At 46.5% G+C, this 22437-nt stretch overlaps 1 protein-coding gene across 2 annotated transcripts; it reads left to right on the top strand.

Annotated features, from left to right (window-relative positions):
* Positions 1-12574: 12574 nt before the first annotated feature.
* Positions 12575-17535, top strand: LOC130199862 (putative ferric-chelate reductase 1). 2 transcript variants are annotated; one of them, XM_056423687.1, is made up of 5 exons: positions 12575-12882; positions 13746-13820; positions 15683-15759; positions 16844-16941; positions 17168-17534. In XM_056423687.1, exons 1-5 carry the CDS (start codon positions 12681-12683, stop codon positions 17280-17282), a joined length of 567 nt encoding a protein of 188 aa, XP_056279662.1. In that variant the 5' UTR covers positions 12575-12680; the 3' UTR covers positions 17283-17534. The 2 variants fall into 2 exon arrangements, with proteins under 2 accessions (XP_056279662.1, XP_056279663.1); XM_056423688.1 differs by lacking the exon at positions 13746-13820 and having other exon boundaries at positions 17168-17535.
* Positions 17536-22437: the final 4902 nt, after the last annotated feature.

Raw genomic sequence — 22437 nt, 5'->3', positions numbered from 1 at the left:
TTAATTTATTTTGTAAAATGTATAAAATGCCCCCAGCCTCCAGAGGGTGAACGTGACATATGTGAATGTCAGTCAGTTCCCAAGGCCACTGGTTCTGCTGTTCAGTGGTAAAGATGACAGGACCAATGGGGTCTCAATATACTTCTTTTTTTTTACTAATCTGATGTTTCACTGAAGAAACAATTTATCATCCATGATATTAAATACCTCGCTGGCACTTTATAGGTAGGAGCCTCTTTGAAAACACAGCTCTGTGTGAAGTTTTGTCTTTAAAAAGAAGGAAAAAACTTTTAAGCGCGATTAATTAATCGCAATTTCAAAATGTGCGATTAATTAGTTAATTTTTTAAAATCAATTGACAGCCCTAATTTATATAGTTTCGCACGGTGGCTCAGTGGTTAGCACCGTCGCCTCACAGCAAGAAGGCCCTGGGTTCGAATTCTGTGTGGAGCATGTTCTGGTGTTCTCCTGGTGTTCTCCTGGTGTTCTCTTCATGTTCTCCTGGTGTTCTCCTCATGTTCTGGTATTCTCCTCGTGTTCTCCTCATGTTCTCCTGGTGGTCTCCTCGTGGTCTCCTCATGTTCTCCTCGTGCCTGCGTGGGTTTACTCTGGGTACTCCGGGTACTCCGGTTTCCCACCATCATAAAGACATGCACCGCATCATATGGATGTGAATGAATGTTGGTGGTGGGGGAGGGGCTGTAGGCGCTGATTGGGGGAGGGGCCGTAGGCGCTGATTGGGGTAGGGGCCGTAGGCGCTGATTGGGGAGGGGCCGTAGGCGCTGATTGGGGGAGGGCCCGAGGCGCTGATTGGGGAGGCCGTAGGCGCTGATTGGGGGAGGGGCCGTAGGCGCTGATTGGGGTAGGGGCCGTAGGCGCTGATTGGGGAAGGGGCCGTAGGCGCTGATTGGTGGAGGGGCCGTAGGCGCTGATTGGGGGAGGGGCCGTAGGCGCTGATTGGTGGAGGGGCCGTAGGCGCTGATTGTGGGAGGGGCCGTAGGCGCTGATTGGCTGCCACGCTTCCGTCAGTCTGCCCTGTCGGTCAGTAGCTGTGGCTCCTGATGTAGCTCACCACCACCGGGACGACTGTGTGTGACTACTGGACTCTGTAAAGCGACTTCGGGTGCCTTGAGAAGCGCTATATAAAATAAATGATTATTATTATTATTATTATATTTAATAAGCACTCGTTCAGTGGACTCGAGTCTGAACGACTTCATGTACAAAAAGCCGTGTGGTTGGTTTCACCAGAGGAATAGGAAGTTACTGAAATTATTAATGAGAGAAAAAGAAAAGATTACTTAAGATTCCAAAAAGTTTTTGGGCTCTTTTGTGAAATAATACAAGTTCATAATTTGCCCTCTGAGTTATTGAAATGAACTATTTGAGCAGCGCTGAGGGGAGTGTGTTCTCGTGGATCCCGTGGAGCGGCTGCTGGACCTATGAACACGTCCGTGGTCATGAGCTCACGGCGGGTCACATGTCAGAACACGATGAAGACCGTCGACAGTAAAGTCCTGTGTAACCCACTGATTGGCTCAGGGAGGAAAGACTTTTAATTGGCCCATCCAGGACCCGAGTCCTGATAAATATCCGGGTCAAGGGAGGTCACTTCCTGTTTTCGTGTGGGTGCAGACAGCGGTGAGTGCAGCGAGAGTTTACCTCCATTACTTTGAAGTTAATTTTGTGTTGTAGACTGTGCAATGTGCTGAGAATATTGTGTGTAAATGTTAGACCTCCATTTTGTTATATGACATGGTTTTATCCTTTCTTTTGTATTTCCCTGACTGTCAGCGCTTTTGGTTACTGCTGTTAACATTTGTTTGTGTTTTGAATCAACTGTTTTGTGACCTTGTGTACAGGTCAGGTTTTTGAGATACCAACTTTGTAGCCGAGGAAGATGGCGAGCTACCCACGAGATGGATGAATACAATGCCCACTGAAAATTTCTTTTCATTATACATATTGTGGCAGCCAGCCACGGACGAGACCACGAGGGGAAGTAAGGGATGGGAAATACCGACTGTTCCCTGTACTTCCCCACTGCGGCCCAGAGAGGGAGCCAACGGAACACCGACAGCCAGACGACAAAAGTGAAAACACCTGGGGTGATTGGAGGCACGGGCGGCAACCAATCACCACCCGTACGTGGCAGATAAAAGACAGGACAGAAGCCCACAAGAGGGAAGTGGGGAGACGACGATCGCCGATTGAACTAAAACCTCTGGTATTGGGAAATAAAAGACTTTGCATTTGATGGTAATTGGGTGTGGACAGTTTAATTATTATTTCTCAGTCACGGGCACCCACCGGGTGCCACATATGGTGGAGAATGCGGGTTTCGCATTCTGACTGAAGATAATGATTAAACCCCCCCAACTACAATGGAATCAAAGGATTTAACGGCGCTGATTGCACAACTCGTGGCTAACAATCAACAGCTCATAGTTAACAATCAACAGCAGCAGACGCGCCACGACCAGACCCTGCTGGTGCAGCAGCAAACCACCGAGCTTCTGCGGACCCAACTCACGGAGCGTTACGAAGCCCAGGAGGAGCAGGCTGGCTATGAGAGGGACCGCCGGGTCCACCCCGCACGCTTCCTCACCAAGCAGACCCCGGGATGACATTGAGGTCTTCCTGCTAACCTTTGAGAGGACCGCGGTCAGAGAAGAGTGGCCTATCGACCAATGGGTAGGACTGATTAGCCCATTTTTGTCAGGCATAGCGCAGACCACCTACCAGGACGTAGCCACTGACCCCCTTACCACTTTTGACACCCTAAAACGGGAAATTTTGAAACGCCATGGGTTTACACTGATCACCCGAGCCCAGCGTTACCACGAGTGGGTATTCGACCCCACAGTCACCCCTCGAGCACAGATGCATGAGCTAGTGAGGCTTACCAATGCTTGGCTGATCTCAGAGCCAAAAACCCTCACTCCCATCGAACGGATCATCATGGACCGATTCATGAGGTCACTTCCCACGACGCCAAGAAATTGGTGTGTCAACAGAATCCCAGAGCGTGGACCAGCTGGTGGATCTGCTGGAAGGGTACCAGGCCGCCCAGGAGTACTGCGCAGTGGACGGCTGGGAATACAGAAGCCCCACGCCCCAAGAAGCGACAGCCCGAGGAGGGGCCCGTCGTGAGACCTACACAGGAAACACCATGGAGACGGCCCCCCACCAACCCCGACCACCGAAGGTGTTACGAGTGCGGGGAGGGAGGCCACATCGCCTGGAACTGTCCCCAGAAGGGTGATGTGCACATGGTCTCGGCCACCAGCGAGAAACCCGCCGGACGACCCTATGGGTTACTAACCACAGGCTGGGCAGAAGAGACGGGGGACTCACCCTCGACTCCGGTCACCGCTAACGGGCGAGACGCCATCGCCCTGATAGATTCCGGAAGCGTGGTGACGCTGGTGCGACCGGAGTTCGCCCAGACCCCTCTCCTGGAAGACACACTGAGTGTCACGTGTATACATGGCGAGCACCGTCAGTACCCCACTACAAACATCACGTTAAAAACAATAAAGGGAACATACTCGGGCACCGCCGGGGTCGTACCAGGCCTACCAGTAGCCGTGCTCATCGGGCGGGACTTCCCCCTCTTCAGACAGCTGTGGCTGCGCCTGGCCAGGGGAGGGCATGGAAAGGCCGAGGGGCCTCGGCCCCGCCTCCCAGGCAGCGCCACTCGGCACCCGCCTCTGTGCGGTGCAGGACGTCGACCCCCAAGGCTCCACCGACCCCATCTCAGAAGGAGAGTCCAGCACCGGGGAGGTAGTGGCGGAAGAGGAAGAGGGACCGGGGGAGACGAGGGAAGGGGAAAGGAACCCCCTCGAGGAAGAGGCAGACGCTTCCCAGCAGAGAGGAAGCCGACCAATGGGACATGTTCCCCTTCAACAACGACACCGACGTGGGCCCAAGGGCTGAGCCTCTAGCCGGGAGATTCGGCTCTGCCCAGCTCGAGGATGTCAACCTCACCAGCGCTCTGCAGCAAGTCTCTGTGATCGACGGGCGACTCGTCAAGGGTGAGACAACGTGTATATCCTCACTTTGCCATTAAAAATGCATTATTATACCAGGTTGTCCGGAAAGCCTCCGGAACTAGTGACTTGTTGTTAGTACCACGGCCATTTATCCCCACGGTGCTGCGCTTAGCTCACACTCACCAGCTCGAGCCCACCTAGGAGTAGAGAAACCCTAGAGAGGATTAAAGCCAGGTTTTACTGGCCAGGCATAAAGAAAGCCGTAGAAGAGTACTGCCGGAGCTGTCCCGAGTGCCAACAGGTGGCACCCAGACCCCATCACCGCGACCCCCTAGTCCCCTTGCCTATAATTGCCGTACCGTTTAGTCGAATAGGGATGGACCTGGTCGGGCCACTGCCAAAAAGTGCCGAGGACACCAATACATCCTAGTAGTCCTAGACTACGCCACCAGGTACCAAGCAATTCCCCACGCACCATGGCCTCCAAGGAATAGCTCATGAGCTAATGCTAATGTTTTCACGGGTAGGCATCCCGAGGAAATATTAACAGACCAAGGCACCCCTTCATGTCCCGAATCATGAAAGACCTATGCGAGTCATGAACATTACCCAGTTGAGAACGTCAGTATACCACCCTCAGACTGACGGGCTGGTAGAGCGCTTCAACCAGACCCTGAAACAGATGTTGAGGAAAGTTATCGACGCGGACGGAAGGAATTGGGATCAGCTCTTACCACACCTAATGTTTGCCATTCGTGAGGTGCCCCAGGCTTCCACAGGATTTTCTCCCTTCGAGCTGCTATACGGGAGACAACCCAGAGGACTCCTAGACCTGGCCAAAGAAGCCTGGGAGCAACAACCCTCACCCCATCGGACCCTGGTGGAACACGTGGAGGAGGTACAGGAGAGAATGGCCACTATATGGCCCGTGGTAAGAGAACACATGGAGGCCGCCCAGGCCGCCCAAGCCCGTGTCTACAACAGGAGCGCACAGCCCCGGGTGTTCGGCGCCGGAGACAGAGTGTTGGTGCTGGTGCCCACCTCGGAGTGCAAGTTCCTGGCCAAATGGCACGGCCCCTACGAGGTGATCGAAAGGTGGGAGAGGTCAACTACCGCATTAGGCAGCCCGGGCGAAGACCACCAGAGAAGGTATATCACATCAATTTGTTAAAAAAATGGGTCGCCCGGGAGGCTGTGTGTGCTGTATCTCTCCCACCAGGCCCGTCAAAAACGGAGGCCGTAGTGGTACCTATGGGCGAGCAGCTATCCGAGAGACAACGCCAGGACCTCCGAGAGCTGATCGACCGCCATAGAGATGTGTTCTCTACGGAAGCCGGCCATACCAACCTTCTGGAACATCACATCATTACCGAGCCCGGGAAGAAGGTAAAGCTGAGGCCCCACGAATCCGGAGGCCCGTAGAGAAGCCGTGCGGCAAGAGGTTAAAACGATGTTACAGAATGGGATCATCGAAGAGCCCCTATGTGAGTGGAGTTGCCCCATTGTGCTGGTCCCAAAACAGACGGAACCCTCAGGTTCTGTAATGATTTCCGGCAACTAAACCTGATATCCAAGTTCGACGCATACCCCATGCCTAGGGTGGACGAGTTGATCGGCGGCTGGGGACCAGCCGATATATCACCACCCTAGACCTGACCAAGGGTACTGGCAGGTACCCTGGCGCCAGCGGCCCGGGAGAAGACCGCCTTCATCAGCCCCGACGGGTTGTTCCACTACCTAATGCTCCCGTTTGGCCTACATGGAGCCCCGGCCACCTTCCAGAGGCTGATGGACCCTCCGGCCCCACCAGAAATATGCAGCAGCCTACATAGATGATATTGTCATCCATGGGGAGGAGTGGGGGACCCATCTCCAGCAGGTCACCGCCGTGCTGAGAGCCCTGAGAGGGGCCGGGCTGACCGCCAACCCCAAGAAGTGTCGCCTCGGCCTTCGGGACGCAGATTACCTGGGGTTTACAATAGGGCGTGGATGCGTCAAACCCCAGGCAGGCAAGGTCGGCGATACGAAACTGGCCCCGCCCCAAACCAAAAAGCAGGTGCGAATCAGGCTCCTAGGTGGGGCTCACCAGCTATTACCGGGTTTGTCCCATTTCTCCTCCCTCGCAGCACCCTCACGGACCTCACCAGGAGCCGGCTGGCCGACGGATCCTGTGGACAGAAGAGACGGAGAAGGCATTCCAAGAGCTCAAAGAGGCGCTCTGCTCAGGACCAGTGTTGGTGACCCCGATTTCTCCAAACCCTCATCGTCCAGACAGACGATCGAAACAGGGGTGGGCCGTTCTATCACAGCTGCAAGAAGGAGGAACACCCATTACGTATATCAGCAGAAAACTGCTACCCGAGAACAAAACTACTCGACGATCGAGAAAGAATGTTTAGCCATTAAATGGGCGTTGGAAGAGTTAAATATTATTTGTTGGGGCACTTCACCCTTGTCACGGACCACGCCCTCTCGTCTGGATGTCAAGGAACAAAGAAACTAATGCCAGGGTCACTCGCTGGTTCCTGTCCCTTCAATCCTTTGCCTTCTCCGTCCCACAGGTCCGGGGCCGCATGGAACGCTGGATGCCATGTCCCGGAGAGACGCCTTTGGGGATGGGCGCCGCCCTCCCGGTTGGAGCTGAGGAGGGGTGTGTGGCAGCCAGCCACGGACGAGACCACGAGGGAAGTAAGGGATGGAAATACCGACTGTTCCTGTACTTCCACTGCCCAGAGAGGGAGCCAACGGAACACCGACAGCCAGACGACAAAGTGAAAACACCTGGGGTGATTGGAGGCACGGGCCGGCAACCAATCACCACCCGACGTGGCAGATAAAAGACAGGACAGAAGCCCACAAGAGGGAAGTGGGGAGACGACGATACCGATTGAACTAAAACCTCTGGTATTGGGAAATAAAAGACTTGCATTGCATTTGATGGTAAATTGGTGTGGACAGTTTTTATTATTATTTTGTCACGGGCATTCATGGTGCCACAATATGTTTACTTGATTTATTTTTATGTTCAGTAAAAGCCCTTAACTTCAACTTCATTTTGTGTTTTTTCACACACGACTTGAGCTCCATAGCCGAATCTGGAGACAACATTTTAGACATTAGAAATTAAATCTTGAAATTGAGCCACAGGTTACACCTGTTTACCAGTAAAGTCCTGTTTACCAGTAACATCCTGTTTACCAGTAAAGTCCTGTTGTTTACCAGTAACGTCCTGTTTACCAGTAAAGTCCTGTTGTTTACCAGTAAAGTCCTGTTTACCAGTAACGTCCTGTTGTTTACCAGTAACGTCCTGTTGTTTACCAGTAAAGTCCTGTTTACCAGTAAAGTCCTGTTGTTTACCAGTAACATCCTGTTGTTTACCAGTAACGTCCTGTTTACCAGTGAAGTCCTGTTTACCAGTAACGTCCTGTTGTTTACCAGTAACGTCCTGTTGTTTACCAGTAAAGTCCTGTTGTTTACCAATAACGTCCTGTTTACCAGTAAAGTCCTGTTTACCAGTAACGTCCTGTTTTTTACCAGTAACGTCCTGTTTACCAGTAACGTCCTGTTGTTTACCAGTAAAGTCCTGTTGTTTACCAGTAACGTCCTGTTTACCAGTAAAGTCCTGTTTACCAGTAAAGTCCTGTTTACCAGTAACGTCCTGTTGTTTACCAGTAACGTCCTGTTGTTTACCAGTAAAGTCCTGTTGTTTACCAGGAACATCCTGTTGTTTACCAGGAACATCCTGTTTACCAGGAAAGTCCTGTTTACCAGTAACGTCCTGTTTACCAGTAAAGTCCTGTTGTTTACCAGTAAAGTCCTGTTGTTTACCAGTAAAGTCCTGTTTACCAGTAAAGTCCTGTTTACCAGTAACGTCCTGTTGTTTACCAGTAAAGTCCTGTTTACCAGTAAAGTCCTGTTGTTTACCAGTAACATCCTGTTGTTTACCAATAAAGTCCTGTTGTTTACCAGTAACGTCCTGTTTACCAGTGAAGTCCTGTTTACCAGTAACGTCCTGTTGTTTACCAGTAACGTCCTGTTGTTTACCAGTAAAGTCCTGTTGTTTACCAATAACGTCCTGTTTACCAGTAAAGTCCTGTTTACCAGTAACGTCCTGTTTACCAGTAACGTCCTGTTGTTTACCAGTAACGTCCTGTTTACCAGTAACGTCCTGTTTACCAGTAATGTCCTGTTGTTTACCAGTAACGTCCTGTTGTTTACCAGTAACGTCCTGTTGTTTACCAGTAACGTCCTGTTGTTTACCAGTAAAGTCCTGTTTACCAGTAAAGTCCTGTTTACCAATAATGTCCTGTTTACCAGTAAAGTCCTGTTGTTTACCAGTAACGTCCTGTTGTTTACCAGTAACGTCCTGTTGTTTACCAGTAAAGTCCTGTTGTTTACCAGGAACATCCTGTTTACCAGGAAAGTCCTGTTTACCAGGAACATCCTGTTTACCAGTAAAGTCCTGTTTACCAGTAACGTCCTGTTGTTTACCAGTAAAGTCCTGTTGTTTACCAGTAACGTCCTGTTTACCAGTAAAGTCCTGTTGTTTACCAATAACGTCCTGTTTACCAGTAACGTCCTGTTGTTTACCAGTAACGTCCTGTTGTTTACCAGTAAAATCCTTTTTACCAGTAACGTCTGTTTACCAGTAAAGTCCTGTTGTTTACCAGTAACGTCCTGTTGTTTACCAGTAACGTCCTGTTGGTTACCAGTAAAGTCCTGTTGTTTACCAGTAAAGTCCTGTTTACCAGTAACGTCCTGTTGTTTACCAGTAACGTCCTGTTGTTTACCAGTAAAGTCCTGTTGTTTACCAGTAAAGTCCTGTTGTTTACCAATAACGTCCTGTTTACCAGTAACGTCCTGTTGTTTACCAGTAAAGTCCTGTTTACCAGTAACGTCCTGTTGTTTACCAGTAACGTCCTGTTGTTTACCAGTAAAGTCCTGTTGTTTACCAGTAACGTCCTGTTTACCAGTAACGTCCTGTTGTTTACCAGTAAAGTCCTGTTTACCAATAACGTCCTGTTTACCAGTAACGTCCTGTTGTTTACCAGTAAAGTCCTGTTTACCAGTAACGTCCTGTTGTTTACCAGTAACGTCCTGTTGTTTACCAATAACGTCCTGTTTACCAGTAAAGTCCTGTTTACCAATAACGTCCTGTTTACCAGTAAAGTCCTGTTTACCAGTAACGTCCTGTTGTTTACCAGTAACGTCCTGTTGTTTACCAGTAACGTCCTGTTTACCAGTAACGTCCTGTTGTTTACCAGTAACGTCCTGTTTACCAGTAACGTCCTGTTGTTTACCAGTAACGTCCTGTTTACCAGTAACGTCCTGTTTACCAGTAACGTCCTGTTGTTTACCAATAACGTCCTGTTTACCAGTAAAGTCCTGTTTACCAGTAACGTCCTGTTGTTTACCAGTAAAGTCCTGTTGTTTACCAGTAACGTCCTGTTGTTTACCAGTAAAGTCCTGTTGTTTACCAATAATGTCCTGTTGTTTACCAGTAAAGTCCTGTTTACCAGTAAAGTCCTGTTGTTTACCAGTAAAGTCCTGTTTACCAGTAACGTCCTGTTGTTTACCAGTAAAGTCCTGTTGTTTACCAGTAACGTCCTGTTGTTTACCAATAACGTCCTGTTGTTTACCAGTAAAGTCCTGTTTACCAGTAACGTCCTGTTGTTTACCAGTAAAGTCCTGTTGTTTACCAGTAACGTCCTGTTGTTTACCAATAACGTCCTGTTGTTTACCAGTAACGTCCTGTTGTTTACCAGTAACGTCCTGTTGTTTACCAGTAACGTCCTGTTTACCAGTATCGTCCTGTTTACCAGTAACGTCCTGTTGGTTACCAGTAACGTCCTGTTTACCAGTAAAGTCCTGTTTACCAGTAAAGTCCTGTTGTTTACCAGTAACGTCCTGTTGGTTACCAGTAAAGTCCTGTTGTTTACCAGTAAAGTCCTGTTGTTTACCAATAACGTCCTGTTTACCAGTAAAGTCCTGTTGGTTACCAGTAAAGTCCCGTTGTTTACCAGTAAAGTCCTGTTGTTTACCAGTAAAGTCCTGTTGTTTACCAATAACGTCCTGTTTACCAGTAACGTCCTGTTGTTTACCAGTAAAGTCCTGTTGTTTACCAGTAACGTCCTGTTGTTTACCAATAACGTCCTGTTGTTTACCAGTAACGTCCTGTTTACCAGTAACGTCCTGTTGTTTACCAGTAAAGTCCTGTTGTTTACCAGTAACGTCCTGTTGTTTACCAGTAACGTCCTGTTGTTTACCAGTAAAGTCCTGTTTACCAGTAACGTCCTGTTGTTTACCAGTAACGTCCTGTTGTTTACCAGTAACGTCCTGTTGTTTACCAGTAACGTCCTGTTTACCAGTAACGTCCTGTTGTTTACCAGTAAAGTCCTGTTGTTTACCAATAACGTCCTGTTTACCAGTAACGTCCTGTTGTTTACCAGTAACGTCCTGTTGTTTACCAGTAAAGTCCTGTTGTTTACCAGTAACGTCCTGTTGTTTACCAGTAACGTCCTGTTGTTTACCAATAACGTCCTGTTGTTTACCAGTAAAGTCCTGTTTACCAGTAACGTCCTGTTGTTTACCAGTAAAGTCCTGTTTACCAGTAATGTCCTGTTGTTTACCAGTAAAGTCCTGTTGTTTACCAGTAACGTCCTGTTGTTTACCAATAACGTCCTGTTGTTTACCAGTAAAGTCCTGTTTACCAGTAACGTCCTGTTGTTTACCAGTAACGTCCTGTTGTTTACCAGTAAAGTCCTGTTGTTTACCAGTAACGTCCTGTTGTTTACCAGTAACATCCTGTTTACCAGTAACGTCCTGTTGTTTACCAGTAACGTCCTGTTGTTTACCAATAACGTCCTGTTGTTTACCAGTAACGTCCTGTTGTTTACCAGTAAAGTCCTGTTGTTTACCAGTAACGTCCTGTTGTTTACCAGTAACGTCCTGTTGTTTACCAGTAACGTCCTGTTTACCAGTAACGTCCTGTTTACCAGTAACGTCCTGTTGTTTACCAGTAACGTCCTGTTTACCAGTAAAGTCCTGTTGTTTACCAGTAACGTCCTGTTGGTTACCAGTAAAGTCCTGTTGTTTACCAGTAACGTCCTGTTGTTTACCAGTAACATCCTGTTTACCAGTAACGTCCTGTTGTTTACCAGTAACGTCCTGTTTACCAGTAACGTCCTGTTGTTTACCAGTAACGTCCTGTTGTTTACCAGTAACGTCCTGTTTACCAGTAACGTCCTGTTGTTTACCAGTAACGTCCTGTTGTTTACCAGTAACGTCCTGTTGTTTACCAATAACGTCCTGTTGTTTACCAGTAACGTCCTGTTTACCAGTAACGTCCTGTTGTTTACCAGTAACGTCCTGTTGTTTACCAGTAAAGTCCTGTTGTTTACCAGTAACGTCCTGTTGTTTACCAGTAACGTCCTGTTGTTTACCAGTAACGTCCTGTTTACCAGTAACGTCCTGTTGTTTACCAGTAACGTCCTGTTTACCAGTAACGTCCTGTTGTTTACCAATAACGTCCTGTTTACCAGTAACGTCCTGTTGTTTACCAGTAAAGTCCTGTTGTTTACCAGTAACGTCCTGTTGTTTACCAGTAAAGTCCTGTTGTTTACCAATAACGTCCTGTTTACCAGTAACGTCCTGTTGTTTACCAGTAAAGTCCTGTTGTTTACCAGTAACGTCCTGTTGTTTACCAGTAACGTCCTGTTGCTTACCAATAACGTCCTGTTGCTTACCAATAACGTCCTGTTGTTTACCAGTAAAGTCCTGTTTACCAGTAACGTCCTGTTGTTTACCAGTAAAGTCCTGTTTACCAGTAATGTCCTGTTGTTTACCAGTAAAGTCCTGTTGTTTACCAGTAAAGTCCTGTTGTTTACCAGTAATGTCCTGTTGTTTACCAGTAACGTCCTGTTGTTTACCAATAACGTCCTGTTGTTTACCAGTAAAGTCCTGTTTACCAGTAACGTCCTGTTGTTTACCAGTAACGTCCTGTTGTTTACCAGTAAAGTCCTGTTGTTTACCAGTAACGTCCTGTTGTTTACCAGTAACATCCTGTTTACCAGTAACGTCCTGTTGTTTACCAGTAAAGTCCTGTTGTTTACCAGTAACGTCCTGTTGTTTACCAGTAACATCCTGTTTACCAGTAACGTCCTGTTGTTTACCAGTAACGTCCTGTTGTTTACCAGTAAAGTCCTGTTGTTTACCAGTAACGTCCTGTTTACCAGTAACGTCCTGTTGTTTACCAGTAAAGTCCTGTTGGTTACCAGTAAAGTCCCGTTGTTTACCAGTAAAGTCCTGTTGGTTACCAGTAACGTCCTGTTGGTTACCAGTAAAGTCCCGTTGTTTACCAGTAAAGTCCTGTTTACCAGTAAAGTCCTGTTGGTTACCAGTAACGTCCTGTTGTTTACCAGTAACGTCCTGTTTACCAGTAACGTCCTGTTGTTTACCAGTAACGTCCTGTTGTTTACCAGTAACGTCCTGTTGTTTACCAGTAACGTCCTGTTGTTTACCAGTAAAGTCCTGTTGTTTACCAATAACGTCCTGTTTACCAGTAACGTCCTGTTGTTTACCAGTAAAGTCCTGTTGTTTACCAGTAACGTCCTGTTGTTTACCAGTAACGTCCTGTTGCTTACCAATAACGTCCTGTTGCTTACCAGTAACGTCCTGTTGTCTCAGATGCGGCTCGGTGTCGCCGCCCTGCTGGTGGCCGTGTGCGTGTGCAGGGTGCAGCAGTGCGTGTGCTTCCCTAACGGCTCCGTGGCGTTCTCCTGTGGCTCCATGGCGCCCTCACACCCGCCCTACACCGCCTCCACCAGCAGCCCGCCATTCACCCTGTCCACTTCCAGCGCCACCTACAGGCCGGGCGGAGTCATTACAGGTACGTCCTTACCCGACAATGATGTCATGACAGCTGTGATGATGTAACAGGTGTCCCCCCACGAAGCAGCTCCACGCACAGGTGAAGGCCTCGCTACACCTGAGTGAGAACACATGTTATCATCTCCAGGCCCAGTGCAGGTCTGAGGCCCAGTGCAGGTCTGAGGCCCAGTGCAGGTCTGAGGCCCAGTGCAGGTCTGAGACCCAGTACAGGTCTGAGACCCAGTACAGGCCTGAGGCCCAGTACAGGCCTGAGGCCCAGTACAGGTCTGAGGCCCAGTACAGGCCTGAGACCCAGTACAGGTCTGGGGCCCAGTACAGGCCTGAGGCCCAGTACAGGTCTGAGACCCAGTACAGGTCTGAGACCCAGTACAGGCCTGAGGCCCAGTACAGGCCTGAGGCCCAGTACAGGTCTGAGGCCCAGTACAGGCCTGAGACCCAGTACAGGTCTGGGGCCCAGTACAGGTCTGAGGCCCAGTACAGGTCTGAGACCCAGTACAGGCCTGGGGCCCAGTACAGGTCTGAGGCCCAGTACAGGTCTGAGGCCCAGTACAGGTCCGAGACCCAGTACAGGTCTGAGGCCCAGTACAGGTCTGAGGCCCAGTGCAGGTCTGAGGCCCAGTACAGGTCTGAGACCCAGTACAGGTCTGGGGCCCAGTACAGGTCTGGGGCCCAGTACAGGTCTGAGGCCCAGTACAGGTCTGAGGCCCAGTACAGGTCTGAGACCCAGTACAGGTCTGAGGCCCAGTACAGGTCTGAGGCCCAGTGCAGGCCTGAGGCCCAGTCCAGTTTCCTCCTCTTCCAGTAACACTCCTCTTCATTTACCCATGATGCATCCTGTTTCCTCCCTCCTCCTCCTCTCAGTGACGGTGGAGGTGAAGAACAGCTCCACTGAGTTCCAAGGCTTCTTGTTGCAGGCCAGAAGCAGGAAAGGCAGCGGTAAGGGAACCTTCAGTGGAACATGGGAGGGAACGTCACAGGAGGGAACGTCACAGGAGGGAACGTCATAAGAGGGAATGTCACAGGAGGGAACGTCACAGGAGGGAACATCATAAGAGGGAACGTCACAGGAGGGAACGTCACAGGAGGGAACATCACAGGAGGGAACATCATAAGAGGGAATGTCACAGGAGGGAACGTCACAGGAGGGAACATCATAAGAGGGAACGTCACAGGAGGGAACATCACAGGAGGGAACATCATAAGAGGGAATGTCACAGGAGGGAACGTCACAGGAGGGAACATCACAAGAGGGAACGTCACAGGAGGGAACATCATAAGAGGGAATGTCACAGGAGGGAACGTCACAGGAGGGAACGTCACAGGAGGGAACATCACAGGAGGGAACATCACAAGAGGGAACATCACAAGAGGGAACGTCACAGGAGGGAACATCACAGGAGGGAACATCATAAGAGGGAACGTCACAGGAGGGAACATCATAAGAGGGAACGTCACAGGAGGGAACGTCACAGGAGGGAACATCATAAGAGGGAACGTCACAGGAGGGAACATCATAAGAGGGAACATCACAGGAGGGAACGTCACAGGAGGGAACGTCACAGGAGGGAACATCATAAGAGGGAAAGTCACAGGAGGGAACATCATAAGAGGGAACGTCACAGGAGGGAACGTCACAGGAGGGAACATCATAAGAGGGAACGTCACAGGAGGGAACATCATAAGAGGGAACGTCACAGGAGGGAACGTCATAAGAGGGAACGTCACAGGAGGGAACGTCACAGGAGGGAACATCATAAGAGGGAAAGTCACAGGAGGGAACATCATAAGAGGGAACGTCACAGGAGGGAACGTCACAGGAGGGAACGTCACAGGAGGGAACGTCACAAGAGGGAATGTCACAGGAGGGAACGTCACAAGAGGGAACGTCACAGGAGGGAACATCATAAGAGGGAATGTCACAGGAGGGAACGTCACAGGAGGGAACATCACAAGAGGGAACATCACAAGAGGGAACATCACAGGAGGGAACATCATAAGAGGGAACGTCACAGGAGGGAACATCATAAGAGGGAACGTCACAGGAGGGAACGTCACAGGAGGGAACGTCACAGGAGGGAACATCACAGGAGGGAACATCATAAGAGGGAACGTCACAGGAGGGAACATCATAAGAGGGAACGTCACAGGAGGGAACATCACAGGAGGGAACATCACAGGAGGGAACATCATAAGAGGGAACGTCACAGGAGGGAACGTCACAGGAGGGAACGTCACAGGAGGGAACATCATAAGAGGGAACGTCACAGGAGGGAACGTCACAGGAGGGAACATCATAAGAGGGAACGTCACAGGAGGGAACGTCATAAGAGGGAACGTCACAGGAGGGAACGTCACAGGAGGGAACGTCACAGGAGGGAACATCATAAGAGGGAAAGTCACAGGAGGGAACATCATAAGAGGGAACGTCACAGGAGGGAACGTCACAGGAGGGAACGTCACAAGAGGGAATGTCACAGGAGGGAACGTCACAAGAGGGAACGTCACAGGAGGGAACATCATAAGAGGGAATGTCACAGGAGGGAACGTCACAGGAGGGAACGTCACAAGAGGGAACATCACAAGAGGGAACATCACAAGAGGGAACGTCACAGGAGGGAACATCATAAGAGGGAACGTCACAGGAGGGAACGTCACAGGAGGGAACATCACAGGAGGGAACATCATAAGAGGGAACGTCACAGGAGGGAACGTCACAGGAGAACATGAAGTAGTCGTGACCACTACAGATGTCACAACAACAAGTTGTGTTTGTGAGTAAACAAGCCTTCTCTCCCTAGAGGAGGTGTGGCCTGTGGGGAGCTTCACCAACATCAGCCGCTCCCTGTTCACTGCACTGCACTGCAACAACATGCAGGTGTGTGCGCGCTTCACATGCACTGCTGCTAGTGCTGCTAGTGCTGCTGCTGCTAGTGCTGCTAGTGCTGCTGCTGCTAGTGCTGCTGCTGCTGCTAGTGCTGCTAGTGCTGCTGCTGCTGCTGCTAGTGCTGCTAGTGCTGCTAGTGCTGCTGCTGCTGCTGCTGCCGCTGCCAGTGCTGCTGCGCTGCTGCCGCGCGTGCTGCTGCCAGTGCTGCTGCTGTGCTGCTGCCGCTGCCAGCTGCTGCCGCCAGTGCTGCGCCGCTGCTGCTGCCAGTGCCAGTGCTGCCGCCGCTGCCGTGCCAGTGCCGCTGCCGCTGCCGCCAGTGCCGCCGCCGCCGCTGCCAGTGCTGCTGCCAGTGCCGCTGCTGCAGTGCTGCTGCCAGTGCCGCTGCCAGTGCCGCTGCAGTGCCGCCGCCAGCGCCGCTGCTGCTGCTGCTGCTGCTAGTGCTGCCGCTGCCGCCGCTGCTGCTGCCAGTGCCGCTGCCGCCGCTGCCAGTGCTGCCGCCGCCGCCGCTGCCGCTGCTGCCAGCCGCTGCTGCCGCCAGTGCCGCTGCCGCTGCCGCTGCCGCTGCTGCCGCTGCCGCCGCCGCTGCTGCCAGTGCTGCTGCCGCTGCCGCCGCCGCTGCCAGTGCCGCCGCTGCTGCTGCTGCCGCGCTGCTGCTGCTGCAGTGCCGCTGCTGCTGCTAGTGCTGCTGCTGCTGCTGCTGCTGCTGCTGCTGCTGCTGCTAGTGCTGCTGCTGCTGCTGCTGCTGCTGCTAGTGCTGCTGCTAGTGCTGCTGCTGCTGCTGCTGCTGCTGCTAGTGCTGCTGCTAGTGCTGCTGCTAGTGCTGCTGCTAGTGCTGCTGCTGCTGCTACTGATATCACAACTCTCTTTTGAATTGCTATTGTCTGATGTCATGAGGGAGAAGAACTATTGAAAATAGTAAATATGGATGTTTTCTATCTTTGTGATGACCAATTTGTATGTGTGTCTGTGTGTTTGTGTGTGTGTGTGTGTGTGTGTGTGTGTGTGTGTGTGTGTGTGTGTGTGTGTGTGTGTGTGTGTGTGTGTGTGTGTGTGTGTGTGTGTGTTCTTCTTGCAGAACTCAACTGTCAGTCAGGCATCAGGTGTCAAGAAGAAGAAGGTCCAGGTGATGTGGGAGGCCCCTAGCAACAGTAACTACAGAGATGTCTACTTCAGGTAACAGCTCCTCTGTTGGACTATTCACTGTTCTGATGAGGCCACACCTCTAAACAGAGCTACCTGCTGTCTGCTCACAGCTGTTGGCCCTCTAGTGGTCACTAGTGGTACTGCATCCACCAAACAGCTTCACATACGACATGATCCAATAACGGATCATTTCTAACTTTGAAAAACTTGAAAAACTGACTCATGTCCATGTTGTTGTTATTGTTGTTGTTGACAGTGCCACTCTGGTCCAGGACTACACAACATTCTGGGTCCAGATGAAAAGCAGAACCATGACGCTGGACAGCAGCTCTGCAGCTGGAGTGAGATTTATGTATTTACTCATGTGCTGACTGACTGACCACTGACTGACTGACTACTGACTAACTACTGACTGACTACTGACTGACTACTGACTGACCACTGACTGACTACTGACTAACCACTGACTGACTACTGACTGACCACTGACTGACTACTGACTAACCACTGACTGACTGACTACTGACTGACCACTGACTGACTGACTACTGACTGACTGACTACTGACTAACTACTGACTGACTACTGACTGACTACTGACTGACCACTGACTGACTGACCACTGACTGACTACTGACTGACCACTGACTGACTACTGACTGACCACTGACTGACCACTGACTAACTACTGACTGACTATTGACTATGTTGGTTTTTGGACTGCATCACACCACCTGGACAGGACTCACTGGAAGAAAGAGCGGTAGACTTCTACGTTATATCTATTAGCGTTTTATTCAGAAATCAGGATACAAGTAGACATCATGCATATGGACCCTTCTCCAGAGCTCTGACCAGTAGCCTCCGCCCTGGAGAAAAAGACGCCGTCTCAGTGTGAGCGGCCATTTTAAATAGCCGAAAGGAACAGTTCTGATTGGACAGGAGCAAAGGGGGCGGTGTCTTCTCATTGGTTCTTGTTGCCAGCTCCCGCCTCTGCCGTTCCTTCATTGGTTCTTCTCGTCTGCCAATGAGTTCACATGTATTGAAAAGGTGGGGGAAGACAGGAAGGCGCCTTGTTTGAGGGATGGGGGTCTGGATTTACCCAGAAGGCTGTCCAAACATAAGGGGGGGAGAAAGGCCTGTTCCCATGGTGTGTGTGTGTTGGGTCATAGGAAGGACGTGTGTGTGTGTGTCAGGTCCGAGGTCAGTGGCTGGCCTCGAGTGTCTAAAAGGAGAATAATGGCCACATCTGGACCCTTCGTTATCTCTGAGAGTATAGAGAGCTCTGATATGGAGGAGGGGTCTCACTGTTATCTCTCAGAGGTGTGTCTCAGACGCCAGATTGCTCCCGTATCTTATTCAACTCTATTCAGTGTTTTTTCCATCTTACATATATATTTATGCAAAACATACACAGGGCTGTTATATGCCAACATATATATGCTTTAACAAGCTTACATATATATTCTTTAACAACTACCCACCGACTGACCACTGACTGACCACCGACTGACTGACCACTGACCGACTGACTGACCACTGACTTTCTGACTGACTGACCACTGACTGACCACTGACCGACTACTGACTGACTACTGATTCAGTGACTGACCGACTGACACATAATATTGACTGACTAACCACTGACTGACCGGCTGACTGACTGACCACTGACTGACCACTGACCGACCACTGACTGACCACTGACTGACTGACCACTGACTGACCACTGTCTGACCACTGACTGACCACTGACTGACCACTAACTGACCACTGTCTGACCACTGACTGACCACTGACTGACCACTGACTGACCACTGACTGACTACTGACTGATTAACCACTGACTGACCACTGACTGACCACTGACTGACTAACTACTGACTGACCACTGACTGACTAACCACTGACTGACTACTGACTGATTAACCACTGACTAACCACTGACTGACTACTGACTGACCACTGACTAACCACTGACTGACTACTGACTGATTAACCACTGACTGACCACTGACTGACTACTGACTGATTAACCACTGACTGACTACTGACTGACCACTGACTGACCACTGACTGACTACTGACTGACTAACCACTGACTGACTACTGACTGACTAACCACTGACTGACCACTGACTGACTACCACTGACTGACCACTGACTGACTACTGACTGACTACTGACTTACCACTGGCTGACAACTGACTGACCACTGACTGACCACTGACTGACCACTGACTACTGACTGACCACTGACTGACCACTCACTGACTACTGACTGACCACTGACTGACTACTGACTGACCACTGACTGACTACTGACTGACCACTGACTGTTCTCTGCTGATTTTGCCAAAGCACCGAGTCATAGCAACACAACAAATATACAATGCATATGGATAATAATAGTAATAAAAAATAAATATATAAATATATGGATAAATATATGGATAAATAAATATGTGGTCTTTTCCTCTCCTGCTCTCTGCTGCTTCTCTGCCTCCATCATATCTCTGCCTACATTGGTGACACACATAAAAATACACACAAATCAAATAGAGATGAATAGATGTGATTGTTCTATATTATCTTGCTTACTGTCTTTTGTTTTGCTGAATATTCACAGTTTCAAACTTCAACATAAACAATGTGTCATGATATAACATAAACAATGTCATGATATAACAAACAATGTCATGATATAACATAAACAATGTCATGATATAACAAACAATGTCATGCTATAACATAAACAATGTCATGATATAACATAAACAATGTGATACATAAACAATGTCATGATATACATAAACAATGTCATGATATAACTGTCATAACACATAAACAATGTCATGATAAAACATAAACAATGTCATGATATAACATAAACAATGTCATGATATAACATAAACAATGTCATGATATAACATAAACAATGTCATGATATAACATAAACAATGTCATGATATAACATAAACAATGTCATGATATAACATAAACAATGTCATGATATAACATAAACAATGTCATGATATAACATAAACAATGTCATGATAAAACATAAACAATGTCATGATATAACATAAACAATGTCATGATATAACAAACAATGTCATGATATAACATAAACAATGTCATGATATAACATAAACAATGTCATGATAAAACATAAACAATGTCATGATATAACATAAACAATGTCATGATATAACATAAACAATGTCATGATATAACATAAACAATGTCATGATATAACATAAACAATGTGTCATGATATAACATAAACAATGTCATGATATAACATAAACAATGTCATGATATAACATAAACAATGTCATGATATAACATAAACAATGTCATGATATAACATAAACAATGTCATGATATAACATAAACAATGTCATGATATAACATAAACAATGTCATGATATAACATAAACAATGTCATGATATAACATAAACAATGTCATGATATAACATAAACAATGTCATGATATAACATAAACAATGTGTCATGATATAACATAAACAATGTCATGATATAACATAAACAATGTCATGATATAACATAAACAATGTGTCATGATATAACATAAACAATGTCATGATATAACATAAACAATGTCATGATATAACATAAACAATGTCATGATATAACATAAACAATGTGTCATGATATAACATAAACAATGTCATGATATAACATAAACAATGTCATGATATAACATAAACAATGTCATGATATAACATAAACAATGTGTCATGATATAACATAAACAATGTCATGATATAACATAAACAATGTCATGATATAACATAAACAATGTCATGATATAACATAAACAATGTCATGATATAACATAAACAATGTCATGATATAACATAAACAATGTCATGATATAACATAAACAATGTGTCATGATATAACATAAACAATGTCATGATATAACATAAACAATGTCATGATATAACATAAACAATGTGTCATGATATAACATAAACAATGTCATGATATAACATAAACAATGTCATGATATAACATAAACAATGTCATGATATAACATAAACAATGTCATGATATAACATAAACAATGTCATGATATAACATAAACAATGTCATGATATAACATAAACAATGTCATGATATGACAAACAATGTCATGATATAACATAAACAATGTCATAATATAACATAAACAATGTGTCATGATATAACATAAACAATGTCATGATATAACATAAACAATGTCATGATATAACATAAACAATGTCATGATATAACATAAACAATGTCATGATATAACATAAACAATGTCATGATATAACATAAACAATGTCATGATATAACATAAACAATGTCATGATATAACATAAACAATGTCATGATATAACATAAACAATGTCATGATATAACATAAACAATGTCATGATATAACATAAACAATGTCATGATATAACATAAACAATGTCATGATATAACATAAATTATGTGTCATGATATAACATAAACTATGTGTCATGATATAACATAAACAATGTCATGATATAACATAAACAATGTCATGATATAACATAAACAATGTCATGATATAACATAAACAATGTCATGATATAACATAAACAATGTCATGATATAACATAAACAATGTGTCATAATATAACATAAACAATGTGTCATGATATAACATAAACAATGTCATGATATAACATAAACAATGTCATGATATAACATAAACAATGTCATGATATAACATAAACAATGTCATGATATAACATAAACAATGTGTCATGATATAACATAAACGATGTCATGATATAACAAACAATGTCATGATATAACATAAACAATGTCATGATATAACATAAACAATGTGTCATGATATAACATAAACAATGTCATGATATAACATAAACAATGTCATAATATAACATAAACAATGTCATGATATAACATAAACAATGTCATGATATAACATAAACAATGTCATGATATAACATAAACAATGTGTCATGATATAACATAAACAATGTCATGATATAACATAAACAATGTGTCATAATATAACATAAACAATGTGTCATGATATAACATAAACAATGTCATGATATAACATAAACAATGTCATGATATAACATAAACAATGTCATGATATAACATAAACAATGTCATGATATAACATAAACAATGTGTCATGATATAACATAAACAATGTCATAATATAACATAAACAATGTGTCATAATATAACATAAACAATGTGTCATGATATAACAAACAGTGTCATGATATAACATAAACAATGTCATGATATAACATAAACAATGTCATGATATAACATAAACAATGTCATGATATAACATAAACAATGTGTCATGATATAACATAAACGATGTCATGATATAACAAACAATGTCATGATATAACATAAACAATGTCATGATATAACATAAACAATGTGTCATAATATTACATAAACAATGTCATGATATAACATAAACAATGTGTCATAATATAACATAAACA

This window comes from Pseudoliparis swirei, chromosome 9 (assembly GCF_029220125.1).
Source record: "Pseudoliparis swirei isolate HS2019 ecotype Mariana Trench chromosome 9, NWPU_hadal_v1, whole genome shotgun sequence".
Classification (NCBI taxonomy): domain Eukaryota; kingdom Metazoa; phylum Chordata; class Actinopteri; order Perciformes; family Liparidae; genus Pseudoliparis; species Pseudoliparis swirei.
Note: the sequence above shows the minus strand (reverse complement) of the source record. Positions and strands in the feature narration are given on the sequence as shown.

Coding starts and splice junctions, on each gene's coding strand:
- LOC130199862 (XM_056423687.1), top strand. CDS start 12,681: ATGCGGCTCGGTGTCGCCGCCCTGCTGGTGGCCGTGTGCGTGTGCAGG. Junction 12,883..13,745: donor GCCGGGCGGAGTCATTACAG/GTACGTCCTTAC, acceptor TCCTCCTCTCAG/TGACGGTGGAGGTGAAGAAC. Junction 13,821..15,682: donor CAGAAGCAGGAAAGGCAGCG/GTAAGGGAACCT, acceptor TTCTCTCCCTAG/AGGAGGTGTGGCCTGTGGGG.